Genomic DNA, 14,174 nt, shown 5'->3' on the forward strand with positions numbered 1-14,174 from the left:
CATTAGAACAACAGGTAAATTAGTCCATCTCCATTTATTTTATTTGTGTTTTTTAGTTAGTCATGAATACACTGTTGCTTTTACTGCACACACGCACACATTTATTCACACATACATACAATGAAGCTGTAAGCATAGACAAATGGTGGAACAAATGTTAGCGGGACATAAAAACCTTCCACATGAAGTTGAAGGAAGAAAAAGCTTGGAGCCTTTAATATTGGACCAATCATTAAGGGTATTGAACCATTGCGACACACACACACACACACACACACACACACACACACACACACACACGCCTTAATCAAATGAGAGCATTAAAAATAGGTCCCTTTCAGAGCTAAACCTCCTCCCTGGGCTAATGGCCCATCAGCGGACGTTGTTTTCTTGTTAAAAGCAAAACCTTCCGCCCACAGAAAATGGATACAGGTTCGCTGTGGCGCCAGACAATATAAAAGTGGGGTGGCAGATCAATTTAGCATCGACAATTTCTTAATTCTGTAGCAAAGCTGTGTTTGTGTCCTCGACTGCCACTAGCCAGTACGAGTTTCCTAATCAACATATGTATGGGGATTGATTCAAAGATTCCTCAGTCAGTCAGTTGGTCTCTCCTTATCTGTGGGTGAGTCAGGAAGAGATAGCCAGATGAACCTGGTATGTCCCCACGTGGAGGGCAGCAGAGACACAGGGACACTACACCACTGCGGTGCTTGTTTAACAGAGGGACGTCAAAGTCAGTAGTGTGGATACGATTGGATTAGGATTCAACCTCCCTTCTCTTTTTTCTTGGCCATTGCAAAACAATGAGCCATTTCTCAGATAAATCTCTTTAAATACCATTTAGAGAATATTAAACAAGGGGGAATGCTTCGTCACTGAGGAAAAGAAAGTAACCCACAGTTGGCCATTCAACATTGATATCAATATGTTGCAGATTGAGATAAGTGTTTGAGCGGTGGAGCTCATAAACAGGGGGTCAACCAGCGAGGCAGACCCAACGCGGTGGTCTGCACAGCCATAGTTAACGACAGCTACGTCACCCATAATGGCTGCTTTAATTATTGTCAAGCCCAAATGATGAGCTATAATGCCCTGTATTCACATCTAACTAAACTATTTAACTTGTTCAGAGTCTTCTGTCCGCAGCCACACTTTAACCTGAAGACAAACTTTAAACCCTAGCTGACACAAGGGGCAAACAAGGAAACCTAATCAGTGAGTTATTAAAAGGCATTATCAACAGAACCCAAGTTGTATAACCACATTCTCTACCACTACACCCAAATATATTTGTCCCTTTCGCTTCATATTTTGTTAGGAAATCCCTTAGGTATTCTCTTGAAATACACGTAAGAATAAAGAGCGACATTCAGAACTGTCGATTAATCTTCACATGTCAAAGTGCATCCATGCTTCATGCAAAAAGTTACCCATTAGACACATGGAGGGAAAACGTATCGCATCAAAATGTACTTTCATGAAAGCTACACTACGTTCAATTAGTCTACCCCCACCACCTACCTGACGTGGTTATCACAGAATTTGGTGAGCTGGGGCTGGTGGAGGTGGATGCTCCGCGCCGTGGCATCTAGGGTCTCCGCCTGGGAAGTAGTACCGGACATCTCATCGTCTGCCTTGCGGTACCCGGCGGAAGAGCAAGCGGGTCCTGCACCGTTGGATTGATGAGAGAGAGGCGATGCTGGTAAGTGTGAGTGGGAGACAGAGCAGAGACACGGACGAGAGGCGTGGTTTACCGACAAGAGGCGTGGTTTACCGTTCAAAAGTGAAAGCAACCATTACTAGAGGCTACTGTATGCTGATGTAAGCTGGCGGTGGATTCATGACGCGTTTGGCCCGACCCTTTCTACACAGAGCCCGGTCTTTCAGCGGACAAGCATGGTGCCGTCAATGCACACACACACACTCCTCGCCCAACGCCCACGGGACCCTGTATAGAATGAATGTGCTGAGGGGGGCACAATGGCGAACAACAAACTCGTGTCGGAGTAACCCGGCTCTAATTTACTTATATCAATATTCACTTTGCTAAAAATGCTACATCGCGACAACAATGTTCCGCATGTGCATATTCCAAAAGTCAAGAAGAATTAAGCCGAGGTCTAAGACACTGGTATGTGTGTGTGTGTGTGTGTGTGTGTGTGTGTGTGTGTGTGTGTGTGTGTGTGTGTGTGTGTGTGTGTGTGTGTGTGTGTGTGTGTGGCGGTGTCCCCGTCCCCTTGTACCGTGTGACGGCAGCGTTATCCGCCCGCACCGCTTCAGGAACCAGCGCGCTGCGCGTGGTGATGCCGGCGACGGCTGACGCGCACTGTCACACACGCCCGCGTTAAGCAGCGAGTTGTGGGCCTACTGAAAGAGGGACGGCTGCAACTGGAGATGTGGTGACAGTTTACCCAGCTGGTACGGCGAGGCTGGGTGAGGACAGATGGAGCACGCCGTCCGCCACTCCTCTGCCGCCCCGGTTAGCTACTCCCGACGCTTTGTGCAGGATAGTGACCCACAGGACTCCACCGTGTTATCTGGTATTTCGCTGTTCCGAGACGCTTTTTTATTCGGCGCGAATCAATCCTAATCACCCTAAGATTGATGCTTTCATTCAATGATCGTAGTCTAGACAACGGCGGCCCGCTCTACTCAAGAGAAACCCCCTATGGAGATCCTTCTACGCAGCGGAGGGAAAAGAGTGGGAGCGCATTTAAAGGGCCAGCAGCCCCGTCTCAAGACAGTGCCCTCAGACTGCTTGCATACAGAGCCCAGATAACGCTATCAAGACCTCATCACATACAAGTTCTTCCCACTTTTCCATATGCAAATATATCACTTGGCCCATCGCAAGCCATCCAGAAACGTATGGCTATGAGAAGAGTAATGCATACATAAGTAATGCAATTTGTTCCACGAAGTAAAAGGCTAATTCATTGTTATCTTTCTAAGGTGTGGTTCTAATGTAATTCAGTAGCATATATACCTACATAATTCATGGCCTCATGGAAAACTAAAACAATAGGAAACTAATACGTCTAGTTGAATAATGAATTATAAAAACTAGGTATCGGACAAAGGCCGATTTTGTACAGCATTTAAATCATCACAAAAGCCCTAGGACAAGTAAATAACTTTCAGACAAGTGTTTTAGTGCTCTATTTTGTTAAACACGGGTCGTCGTCGTCCTCATCCCCCCCTCGTCCCCCCCCCGTCCCCGTCCCCCAAGTAGGCCTATACAAATATATATTGACTTAGAAGTAGATTGTGAACCCTCCTAATTAATTTAGCTAAGTGGTGGAGTAGAGCAGGGTAACGTTTCTTGCTCAAAAGACCGGCATATTCCTAAAATAAATTGGAGGACCGGTAGTCTATTTGAATGCATTATTTTAAGATGCATCATTTTTAAGCATGTGGCTGTTTTTCAAGATGGTTTATTTTTCATTATCACAACAATTAAAGCACCATCAATGAAATGCTTGAGTTCCACGCTCCCTTCAACAATGCAATGATATAAAATAATACAATTAGTATAAGAGAAACACAAGAAAAGTCCCCCAAGACTTGAATAAACACAAAAGTAGTGCAAAGACCTAATTTACAGTGGTTTAGTTGCCTATTATGAACTAGGTGGCCAAAAAAGCCCTAATTGTATGAATTGAATATAGGCCTACAATTATTTAAACTTTGAGAACAATTCACAAAATGTTCAATTTCGTGTTCTTTTCTCCACTAATAAATAAGTGTATGGAATCTATGTGTTGGAGGAAATAACATGACTCGTACAGGCCAAGTTATAAGATATATTAGGGGTGTAGCGATACACGTATTTGCATCGAACCATCACGGTACAGGCACTTCGGTGTGGTTACACGGTGGACTGTGTAAATGTGGCGTAGGCCTACATAGCGTTAATATGGCGAATGTTAAGGCTTGCTTTGGGATGCGGAATTTAAAACTTGAAGTCGGAGTTCCCCCCGGACAGTTTAGCTAAAGTATACTGCTCCGACTCCGTAATCCGACTCACGGAGACCCCTCAGCCGCTCTCCGTCGGGATGTCGGATGTACGCAATGCAATTCGCCGCCAGATCAATCTTATATGTTGACTACAAACCATGTAAGTGTTGTTAATAAACTTCCAAAGCTTTTCAAATCTTATTTGGTGTATCATTGGTCCTTAAGGTGCAAAGTAAACAATGTACAAAGTAATTAAGTTGCAAAGTCAAACTGGAGAAGTGATTCCAGAAATGATTTTGTTAGAGGACCAATCACAGCCCTTGCTGTCTCCGTTGCGTCGACCAATAGGTCCATGGCGTCGACGGATAGTTAAAAAATATTGGATGCGCACGTAAGCTACGGAGAGGGTCTCCGACAGGCTCTCCAGCTACAAAGAGGGCTCTCCGTGTCTACGTACAGCACTTTAACATTTGAAAAGGCACCATCCAGGTGCAAACCCAGCTCACGACACTATTTCTACAACCCCTGTCTGTGAATTCAGAAATGCAAATGCCATAACCAAGTTTATTGGTGTCTTCATTGCCGCTGATCTACAGCCATTCTGTTCTATGTTAAAAAATGTCCCCGTTGACTATGAATCGTACCGTCCAAACCGTGACTTTTGTGTACCGTTACACCCCTGAGAGAGAGAGAGAGAGAGAGAGAGAGAGAGAGAGAGAGAGAGAGAGAGAGAGAGAGAGAGAGAGAGAGAGAGAGAGAGAGAGAGAGAGAGAGAGAGAGAGAGAGAGAGAGAGAGAGAGAGAGAGAGAGAGAGAGAGATTAGTGCTGTCAGTTTAACGCGTTATTAACGGCGTTAACGCAAACCAATTTTAACGGCGTTAATTTCTTTATTGCGCGATTAACGCTCTTTTGGTTTCGCAAACATTGTAGTTTTTTCACCTGCTGTCTAGCCACAACTAGTCACATTAGAAAAACTACAACACCATACCGGATCTAGCTACACCGATAACAAAACAACAAGCACCGCGCACAAACTTGTTGGGGCAGGCAAGGATACGGAGGGGGCGAAAAACTCCTTAAAAGTGTGTGTGTGTTTCTGTGTCACTCTGTTCAAGCCTGCACGAGAGTTCAATGTTGTCTTTAGCCGTTACGTCTTTCTGGCCAATCGCAGTTCAAGGACCACCTCGGCTGTAGCACTTCGGGAAGGGGCGCTCAGTTACTCCCCTCTAGACAAAATCGACTTGGTTGCGACGTTGACAGTTTTTGAGTGTTGCAGCTGTTGAGTGAGTGAGAGGTTGCGGGCGCACAGCTCAGGCTGCCGGACGGCACTACAAAGAACTTTTATAAACGCAGTATTGTTATCCCGCAGAACGTTAACAGACTTCATACGGTAGGAATATTCATATATGTTTAAATAATAAATGTTATAGTATTTCCCATCTTTGCTGAGCAAGAGTTTTGTTCGAAAGTTCAGTGATTGAAACAAATAAAAGCCTGGGCTATTGAAGTTTTACGGTAGGCCTACCACTGTCATGCACCTACCCGATGTCAAGTGGACCGGGTTGAATTCACTGCGGGTCCCTATTCTTATATCCATCTTACCAAACATATTTTATTACTCTCCTTCTCAACACTCTGATCTCAAGAAAAGGCTAGCAGCACGAAATCAAGGGATAGTTAGAATAGAAAAAAATGTGTGATTAATCGCGATTAATCGTAAATTAACTATGACATTGATGCGATTAATCACGATTCAATATTTTAATCACTCGACAGCACTAATATATATATATATATTAGAGCTGTCAGTTAAACGCGTTATTAACGGCGTTAACGCAAACCAAATTTAACGGCGTTAAATTTTTATCGCGCGATTAACGCAATTATTTTATAAAAAAAAAAAAAAAAAAAAAAAAAATCTTTGGCTCAAAACAAAGAAGCAGTAGCCTGACTGCTATGTTCAAATGACATTTGTTCAAAGCAGTCGTTTAATTGCACTATAGGCTCTTTTTTTGTATCGTCCTGTTTTGATCAGTGTATATGCCAATGTTGTTATCAATAAAAAATCATTTGCACAAGGCAAGCCGATGCACTTCACCATGTTGATAAGAGAATTAAAATGAGAAGAATTATGGGACACAAAAATCAAGGGATATTTAGCATAGAAAAATAATTTGTGATTAATCGCGATTAATTAGAGTTAACTATGACATTAATGCGATTAATCACGATTAAATATTTTAATCGCTTGACAGCTCTAATATATATATATAAATAAAAGGGTCCGGGGGCAGGCGGTTAGGATTCACTGGATTAGAGGACCTGGGGTTCACTTCACTCACACTTCCCCTCCAAACAGCCTGAACCAGAATATAAAGCCATATCTCCGTCCATTAGAAGTATCCCTGCTTAGGACCTATATGATCCAGATAAAATCTTTACAGGGGAGGAGGGGCCAAAGTCGAAGGGAGCCAAACTGATAATGCCAGCTATATCTCTCTCTATTCTGCGTCTCACTCCGTCTGCGTTTCTCTCTCCCTGGCCTATTAAAGGGGCCCCCACGGCACCATAACCATGACGGTAACTCTCCATCACACACGCGGCTCCACGCGGCTAATGGGACTCAGACATCATAATGTTGTATGGGACGGGAGTGCAAATAGCTGCGGTACTGGATCAAGGTTTATGTGGGGAAAGTGAGACCAATACCTAACTGTGATTCAATAATTTTTCAACCGTTTACCTTCGTTCAAATCATTTAACAAACACTTGTATCTTCATTAATATCCAAACGAAATTTTGATATTATTTAAACTTTATTCCGAATCACAGTTTTAGTTTCATACCCGGCTTCGTTTTCAGTTAGTCTCATTGATTTACGTTGACGCTGGAGTGTGAGGACGTTCAGCAGTGTTGCCAGATTGGGCGGTTTTCCCCGCCAGATAGGGCTACTTTTAATCGCGCACCGGCTCACTATTCTGTAACTAACACACAAACACAAACACAAACACAAACACAAGCACACACACACACACACACACACACACACACACACACACACACACACACACACACACACACACACACACACACACACACACACACACACACACACACACACACACACGACCTTTCAGATTCTTCAGTTCAATTCATTTTACATTTCTGCATTTTTGGCAATGCTTTGCGCTTTTCATTCAGCTGTCACTTTATTTGTTTACAACCATTTACATTTTCTTAAATGGTGTGCATGTTTACATTGTTTTCTCCATTTAGACTTTTGAACTTTTGTTCAAATCCCTTCACTTGATTTAAGCCATTTAACATTTATTTTCTATGTGGCTTTATTAAAAAAATATTTTCAACCTCACTTTGCACTACATCACATTTTCTGCAGGAAATGCATTTTCTAGTTATAAATGGTATTAGGCCGTTTGCCCTTTATCCCTTTCTCCCTTTCCCCTTCCCCCTTGGCCATCTTTGTCATTTAACTCACCTCTACTGCCTCGGCTTCACTCCCTCTTTCTTTTTAAATCACTCCTGTCATTCTATCTTTAATGTTTTCCTCTTCAGGTGCAGATCAATACCGTCTTCTCAGCAGCCTATCCTGGCACTTGCTTCGTTCCTGGCCCAATCAATGTCTCCGTTCCTCATCTCATCTCTGATGTTTGTGTGAGCAGGTGTGTGTGTGTGTGTGTGTGGAGTACTGGAGAGGGCTAAAGTTAGATCCAACTTTCCGCTCTGACCTCACATCCACGCATCCACTCCCATCTGCCTAGTTGGGGGGGGGGGGGGGGGGGGGGGGGGGGGGGGGGGATCAGCAGAGAGGAGTTCTTTGAGATCTCCCAGCCCGGAGTCATAGTGCGCTTCCAAAAGATCAGGGGGAAGCTATGACCATCCCATTTACTATTACTATTTACTACGTAGTCCATTAGCAGACACTTGTGGCTTTGAGTTTTTAGGTTAGGTTTTTCACCAATTAGGATGGGTGGGTTAGGCCAGTGGTTCTGGCCTAACCAGTGGTACACACACAGCAAGTGAGAACAGGATCTCATGGTAAATGTTTTTTCATTCGTACTCGTACTTTGATAGCATTGTTTTTAATCTAACGTTTTTGTTTTTTTTCTAATTCCTCTGCGTACCACTTGATAGCGCATCGCGTACCACCAGTGGTACGCCTACCATAGTTTGAGAACCACTGGGTGAGGCAACTTTCTCAGGGATGGCTCGAGGGGAGGCATTGGGGTTCCAACACATACGCCTTTTGCTCTTCCACACTGAATGGTCTCTGAACTCTGTCATGTGTGAGCACAAGTAACCTTTGCCCTACATTTAATTCTGCCCTCAAAACCCAGAGAAACACACATATCAGCGTAACAACCTAACTAGAAGCACAAGGTTCTGCTGACGTACACACATAACGTGAGCAACTTCATCCATCACCTATCCTGGAGGGAATCCATCCCAAATCCCAAGGTCCTCTTGTCTTGGGACGAACCCAAAGCCCTCCTGGCCCGGTGCCCCATTCTCATGGCGAAAAAGCAGAGTGGACCAGTATCCTGAATAATGGATCCAGACAGGCTGCATAATTCATCCACATAACCCCGTATGGCAAGAGCATATTTCACCAGACACCCTGCTATGCTGGAGCCCGCTGCCAACAGGGATGCACTGCCTCTCTCCCTCTCTCCCTCCTTCTCTCTCTCCCTCCGTCGAACACTTTGGTTATTTGCCGTTAACCCACCTGCCAGCATTGTTTTTAACGGGCATGCAAGACATTTTCTTTGAGATTGCTTGACCTCAAATGGGATATCTTTGAAAGTAACCATGAAAGGACTAGCTAGGAAATGTACCTCCACTCTGTAGAAGAATAACTGTTATGTCCTCATGGGGAACTGTGTCACTTGTCCAGCTGTCCAAGCAACAGAGAGACTTTTGTTTTATTTTAATTACATTATCCCAAAGCTGTCAAAACAGTTTTACTAGCGCCACACTTACAGTGAAACGTAACATCTTTCTAGCACTTCAACGGACAACCAAACACGAACCAACAACATCTGATCTCAGGACGGAGGGCTCTCCTCCAGCCCCCCGCTGTGTGCGTGTGTGGCTGTGTACTTTCATCGCTCAATGGGCCCAGCGGGTGGTGCGGAAAGCATTACCTACGGAATGTCGTCTGCCTGTCCGACCCTTATGCCGCACCATGGTTCCAAGCTCTGTGTTCCCAAGAAGACCGAGAGCAGACCCCAACACTACCACCACCACTACTACGCCAAGGTGCAGGCCGCCACCACCCAGTGGGCCTAGAGGAGAGGGTGCAACTGCGGGTCTGGTTGCCACGACGATGGGATTAGGAGGTGGGAGGGAGGGAGTAGTGTGGAATGAAAGCCTCTTAAAAGCCGGGGGGCCGCAAGGATGCTAATCCTCTCTGTGTCTGCTCTGCAACTTCACCTGCTGCGGCTAATCCTTATGATGGTGTTACAGGTGGATTTCACACAATGTATGTATGTATGTATATCATCACACACACACCCACACACACACACACACACACACACACACACACACACACAAAATGTACGTACGTATATGATCTAACACACACAGAAAATTGTGTATCTCAAAGGCCTATTTATTGGCTGAATATCTTAATTTATCCACACTTAGAAACAGCAAGATTGCATTGTGCGTGCACACCCTCCTACACACAACCTGAAATCTAAGTAATGGTAGTCAACATGCAGCAGGCAGGTCCTACGTCCTCTTCCAACTCCCTGCTTACAGAGAAATGCAAATGCATGCAATGGGCCTGGAACCATGCTCTACCCATTCATGCAATGCGCACATATGCATGTTCACTATGTTGTGTCTACATGCAGGCCTGTGTTCACATCTCGGTGACCGTCCGTGTGATCCGTCAGACTGGATTAATCACTGTAGCTACACATCACAGCTCCAGTGTTCGCTCTCTACAAGCACATGCAAACAGTGGTCACATGGTCAGCATGATTCATCACACGCCCGCCCTGAAGAGCTACAGGCTCCGCATTCTGTCTTCTTTAAACATCAGACCAAGAAACGACACATATATCTGTGTGGGACCGAAGCCAAGAACTCTTGGCCTTGTAGCTCTTGAGGTCATGGGTCAGGGAGCACCCACATGCACCCTCGGCTTGAGAGGGGAGAGCACACTGGGGAAGGGGGGTCTCCATCCAGGGCGGGTTCAGAGGAGTAGACTCACTTTTATCAAACCGGTCTGTGAGGCGGGCGCGCATGGTAGCAGACTCTGGTAGCTCGCTGGAGTCCTGCCTAATGGCGGTCAACACTAACTGTTCTGTGGGACGCGGAGAGAGAGGCCGTCACAGGAGAGAATAACACACGTACACACACACACACACAACAGCAGCAGGTCAGGGACACACCAGCAAAAGGACAAACAAACACACACAAACATACAGAAACAACACCAGTGATCGTACCGTCGCACCGTAGCCATGCAGTGAGAGGGTTTGTAAACAGAAATTGGCGTTGTGTTTATGCTTGGGGTTTGTGTGGTGAAAGTGGGAGTTGTTGCTGACTGTAGAAATATAGCTGAAGAGAGAATGGATTTATACCAACAAGGTACAGAATGATCACTACCAGGAGAAAAGACCTCTCCAAGGTGTTTTTTGCCTTTAATTGTAGTACAGGACTGCCCCCATGTGGCCAGTTTATATTAATACGTAGACGAGAGATGAGTGCTGCAGTTTCTATCCTTCCATTTCCCAAATGGCATCCTCAACAGCTTGGCAGCCATGGCAACCAGAAAAGGCCTACGAGGCTTATACAAAGACACACAATACACAACACATGTTGTATAATGCTTGAACCCTATATGTTGACCATGTCATTACTTTTTTATTATGATAATAATTCTGAGCATATTTTCACCATAAATTTGCAGTTGCCATGAAGTGATGCGTGTTTGTTTGTGCATGCAACCAATTTCAACGTCACTTAGGGCGCAATGGAAACATTGCTGTGGGCTAATTGGAGCGGGAATCAAGAGGTCAAACCACAGGGGGGATTAGCTATTTATTAAGTTTAATTTTGGCTGTATAATTTTGGCTGTATTTAATGCTAGGAAAAACTACTGTAGTGGATTGGAAAGGGGGTGTCTCCAATGGGGGCCCTGGGGAGGTAGATGATTGGTCAGTTGATAAGATTTGAACTTGTCAATCAAAGACTAGGTGTGAGAATTTGTTATTTTGTGATGGATACATTCAGTGGAAAGGTTGGATCTTGTGGCCTGGGGCCCTGTGTGGTTCTGGGCCTCAGCCTCCACTGGCCCTTACATGGCTCCGGAGTATAAGGCCCTCGGACCCAACAACAGTGTTGCCAGATTTGGCCAGATTGGGTGGGAAATCTGGTCAAATCTGGCCACACTGCCCAACAAGTCAGGGAATGGTGTGATGTTAAGGATCAGCACTTAATGACTGGATGTAAAGGAAATGTCACCACTATAAGGGGAAAATAGACTTGTGGTTTATGAGTGAATGCATGATAGTAATGGTTCAATTTTGCAACAGTAACGGGTTGTATTCTTAACCCTGATGATGGCGCTCATATCACTTGTGACAATTTGCCACGCTTTCTATTTCTGGAAACAGTTAGAGAGGGGCAGGCAGGCAGACACACAGTGTGTGTGTGTGTGTGTGTGTGTGTGTGTGTGTGTGTGTGTGTGTGTGTGTGTGTGTGTGTGTGTGTGTGTGTGTGTGCGAGTCGTTCTCAGGGGATAAGGACAGTCCCCCGATCCAGCCGGGCAGCTGTCTGGCCATGTGGCCGTGTACTCATGCAGACAGGAGAACTTTTCCGAGCAGGCCGCCTTGGGGGGCCTAGAGGTTGGGCGGGTCAACCTAGAACAATAGCGAAACGAGTGGAATAGGTTGTGGAGCAGGAGTTCCTAAAGGCCGTCCAGCAGCCACTTGATGTTTGCCTTATTGGCCATCAGAGAGCCGGTACACGGCAGGCCTGATTACGGAACACGCCAAACATGACATCAGGGTTGGAGAATCAAACACTTTCTGGTGGAATTGTATGCACAGAAACGGCACAGATATATTGAGATGTTCTTTATTTTGGCGCCTGGGTGATGCAGAAAATAGGACCTATGTAGTTATCTTGTGTTTTTTTGTAATTTTTCAAAGTAATAGATTATAAGTACTGAAGTATTAAAATAGTATTATTTCTTTAAAAGGTCCCATGGAATGAAAATTTCACTTTATGAGGTTAACATCAATATGAGTTACCCTAGCCTGCCTATGAACCCCTAGTATCTAGAAATTGCGTTGGGTGTAGAACGAGCACCAGGTATCCTGCTCTGCCTTTGAAAAAACAAAAGCTCAGACACGCTGATTTGGCATTTTCCCAGTATGTTGTCATATGGGGACAAGTAAACATACGGGGGCAGGGTCCATGCTTTGCCCGCCCAGAGAATTTAGCCCGCCAATGAGACGATGGGCTACGACCGTGCGAGCGCTGTGTGTGTGTGTGTGTGTGTGTGTGTGTGTGTGTGTGTGTGTGTGTGTGTGTGTGTGTGTGTGTGTGTGTGTGTGTGTGTGTGTGTGTGTGTGTGTGTTGGGTTAGGGCTTTGACTCCTTGAAGTACATGAACTGCAACATGGAGGAGAAAGGGATTGTTGCTCGCAATTGTCTCCCGCCGGAGCCCCACTGTCCACTGCCGAGGCACCACCGCCGAGCGCAGAGGCCCCACCGCGGCCCGCTGCCCAGGCGGTGGTATTCTCGACAGCGGGCAGCGGGGCTCCGGCAGGAAACAATCACTGTCCACAATCACGGTCAACAATCGCGGGCAACCATCGCGGGCAACCATTGCGGGCAACAATCGCGGGCAACAATCCCTTTCTCCTCAATGTCGCGGTTCAGTCTACTTAAGATTGAATGGAGGAACCAGAGATATCGGTGAGATTCATAATATCGTCCGGAGGCGCACACATCATTTGGCCGTGATAATATATATATATATTATATGCTATAGATATCTATGTATACCATAATATTACTTAGATATAGAGCTCCAGGACTACCGCCGGATCGCCCGAAGTGTTCTAGAATATTAACAGAACACGGCCAAAAGCTGTGTGCGCCTCACCATTGCGTTACATCCACGAGCTCATGGCACCGTAGCTGCAAGCGGCTCAGGGCCACAGCCCCACCCTCCACCTTGACCCGCCACTAATAACGGCACGTTTGTGGAGAACTCATTGTGGGACTGGCTCGTAGTGGCTGTAATTCTGCGCCAAGACTGAATTTCTTGAACGTCTTAAAGTACTGTATTAGGGGCCCAGTAACACCTATATAAAAGCAACCATAGTAGCATGCCATGGGACCTTTAACCAAAAAGCGCCCCTATGGACGAGCCTAGTATAGACCCTGAGCCCCGGCCCTGAGCCCCACGCGGGGTCAGGTTCATTCTTCAAGCGGTTTAAATAAATAGCACTCGGGTCACGTGCCACGTTAAGTCGGTGTGGTGTAACTCGCCGCCTCGCGGCACATCTCACCTCTTCCCAACAACGTAGCGGCCAATAACGCAAATTGAATGCTAATTGACGGTATTAAAAGGTGGACGCTGCTGATACAACGTCAGACTGCGTGACTCCGCGTCCTGAAAGCAGGACATCGACACTTTGTGCTCAGCGGCAGATGAGCAGTCGTGCCGCAGTCACAATACCGGACGGTGTCCGGTATTGTGATCTCCAACAGATAGAGAACCGCGGACAACAGTGGGTCAATATCCCCAAATACAGGCCGTAGCAGACAGAGGGTACGGGCCTGTCCGGTGAAATAAACACATAAAAAATCGGGATGACATGACGACATCGACGGAAACACGGCGGCGTCTCCTACCTCCTTCGCTGTGGATCTTCTTGGAGCGGTTGAAATACATCCTGCTTTAGGTTGCTTCGACGTCAGGCTGAAAGGACCGGGCCGGGGCGAGGGCATGCTCACGGCCCACAAACACAGCAGGGCACTGCGGCTCTGGGACAGGCCTGTGGCGGCTGGCGGAGGATCATGTTCTCAGTGGGACCGTGAGGATTGTCATTGTCAACAGTCTCTCCGGTAGCTCGAGAACTCCGTTCATCACCGGGTGCGCGGACCGGATGACGATGTGCGCGCGCCCCTGACGTCTGCAAAGCTGTTCTGTGTTGACGCGTGTTA

At 46.1% G+C, this 14,174-nt stretch overlaps 1 protein-coding gene across 5 annotated transcripts in view; it reads right to left on the reverse strand.

Annotated features, from left to right (window-relative positions):
• atp8a2 (ATPase phospholipid transporting 8A2) overlaps positions 1-14,098 on the reverse strand; it is a 58,703-nt gene extending 44,605 nt beyond the window's left edge. Inside the window, exons 1-3 of one of the 5 annotated variants that reach the window (XM_030349559.1) lie at positions 13,863-14,098; positions 10,202-10,294; positions 1,525-1,702 (exon numbers count right to left, since the gene is read on the reverse strand). In XM_030349559.1, coding sequence (XP_030205419.1) covers positions 1,525-1,702; positions 10,202-10,294; positions 13,863-13,902 — 311 coding nt within the window. In that variant the 5' untranslated portion in view covers positions 13,903-14,098. The remainder of the gene's footprint in view (positions 1-1,524; positions 1,703-10,201; positions 10,295-13,862) is intronic. The other 4 variants (XM_030349558.1, XM_030349557.1, XM_030349561.1 and 1 more) reach the window with 4 other exon arrangements.
• Positions 14,099-14,174: the final 76 nt, after the last annotated feature.

The sequence above is a fragment of the Gadus morhua genome, chromosome 23 (genome assembly GCF_902167405.1).
Source record: "Gadus morhua chromosome 23, gadMor3.0, whole genome shotgun sequence".
Lineage (NCBI taxonomy): Eukaryota > Metazoa > Chordata > Actinopteri > Gadiformes > Gadidae > Gadus > Gadus morhua.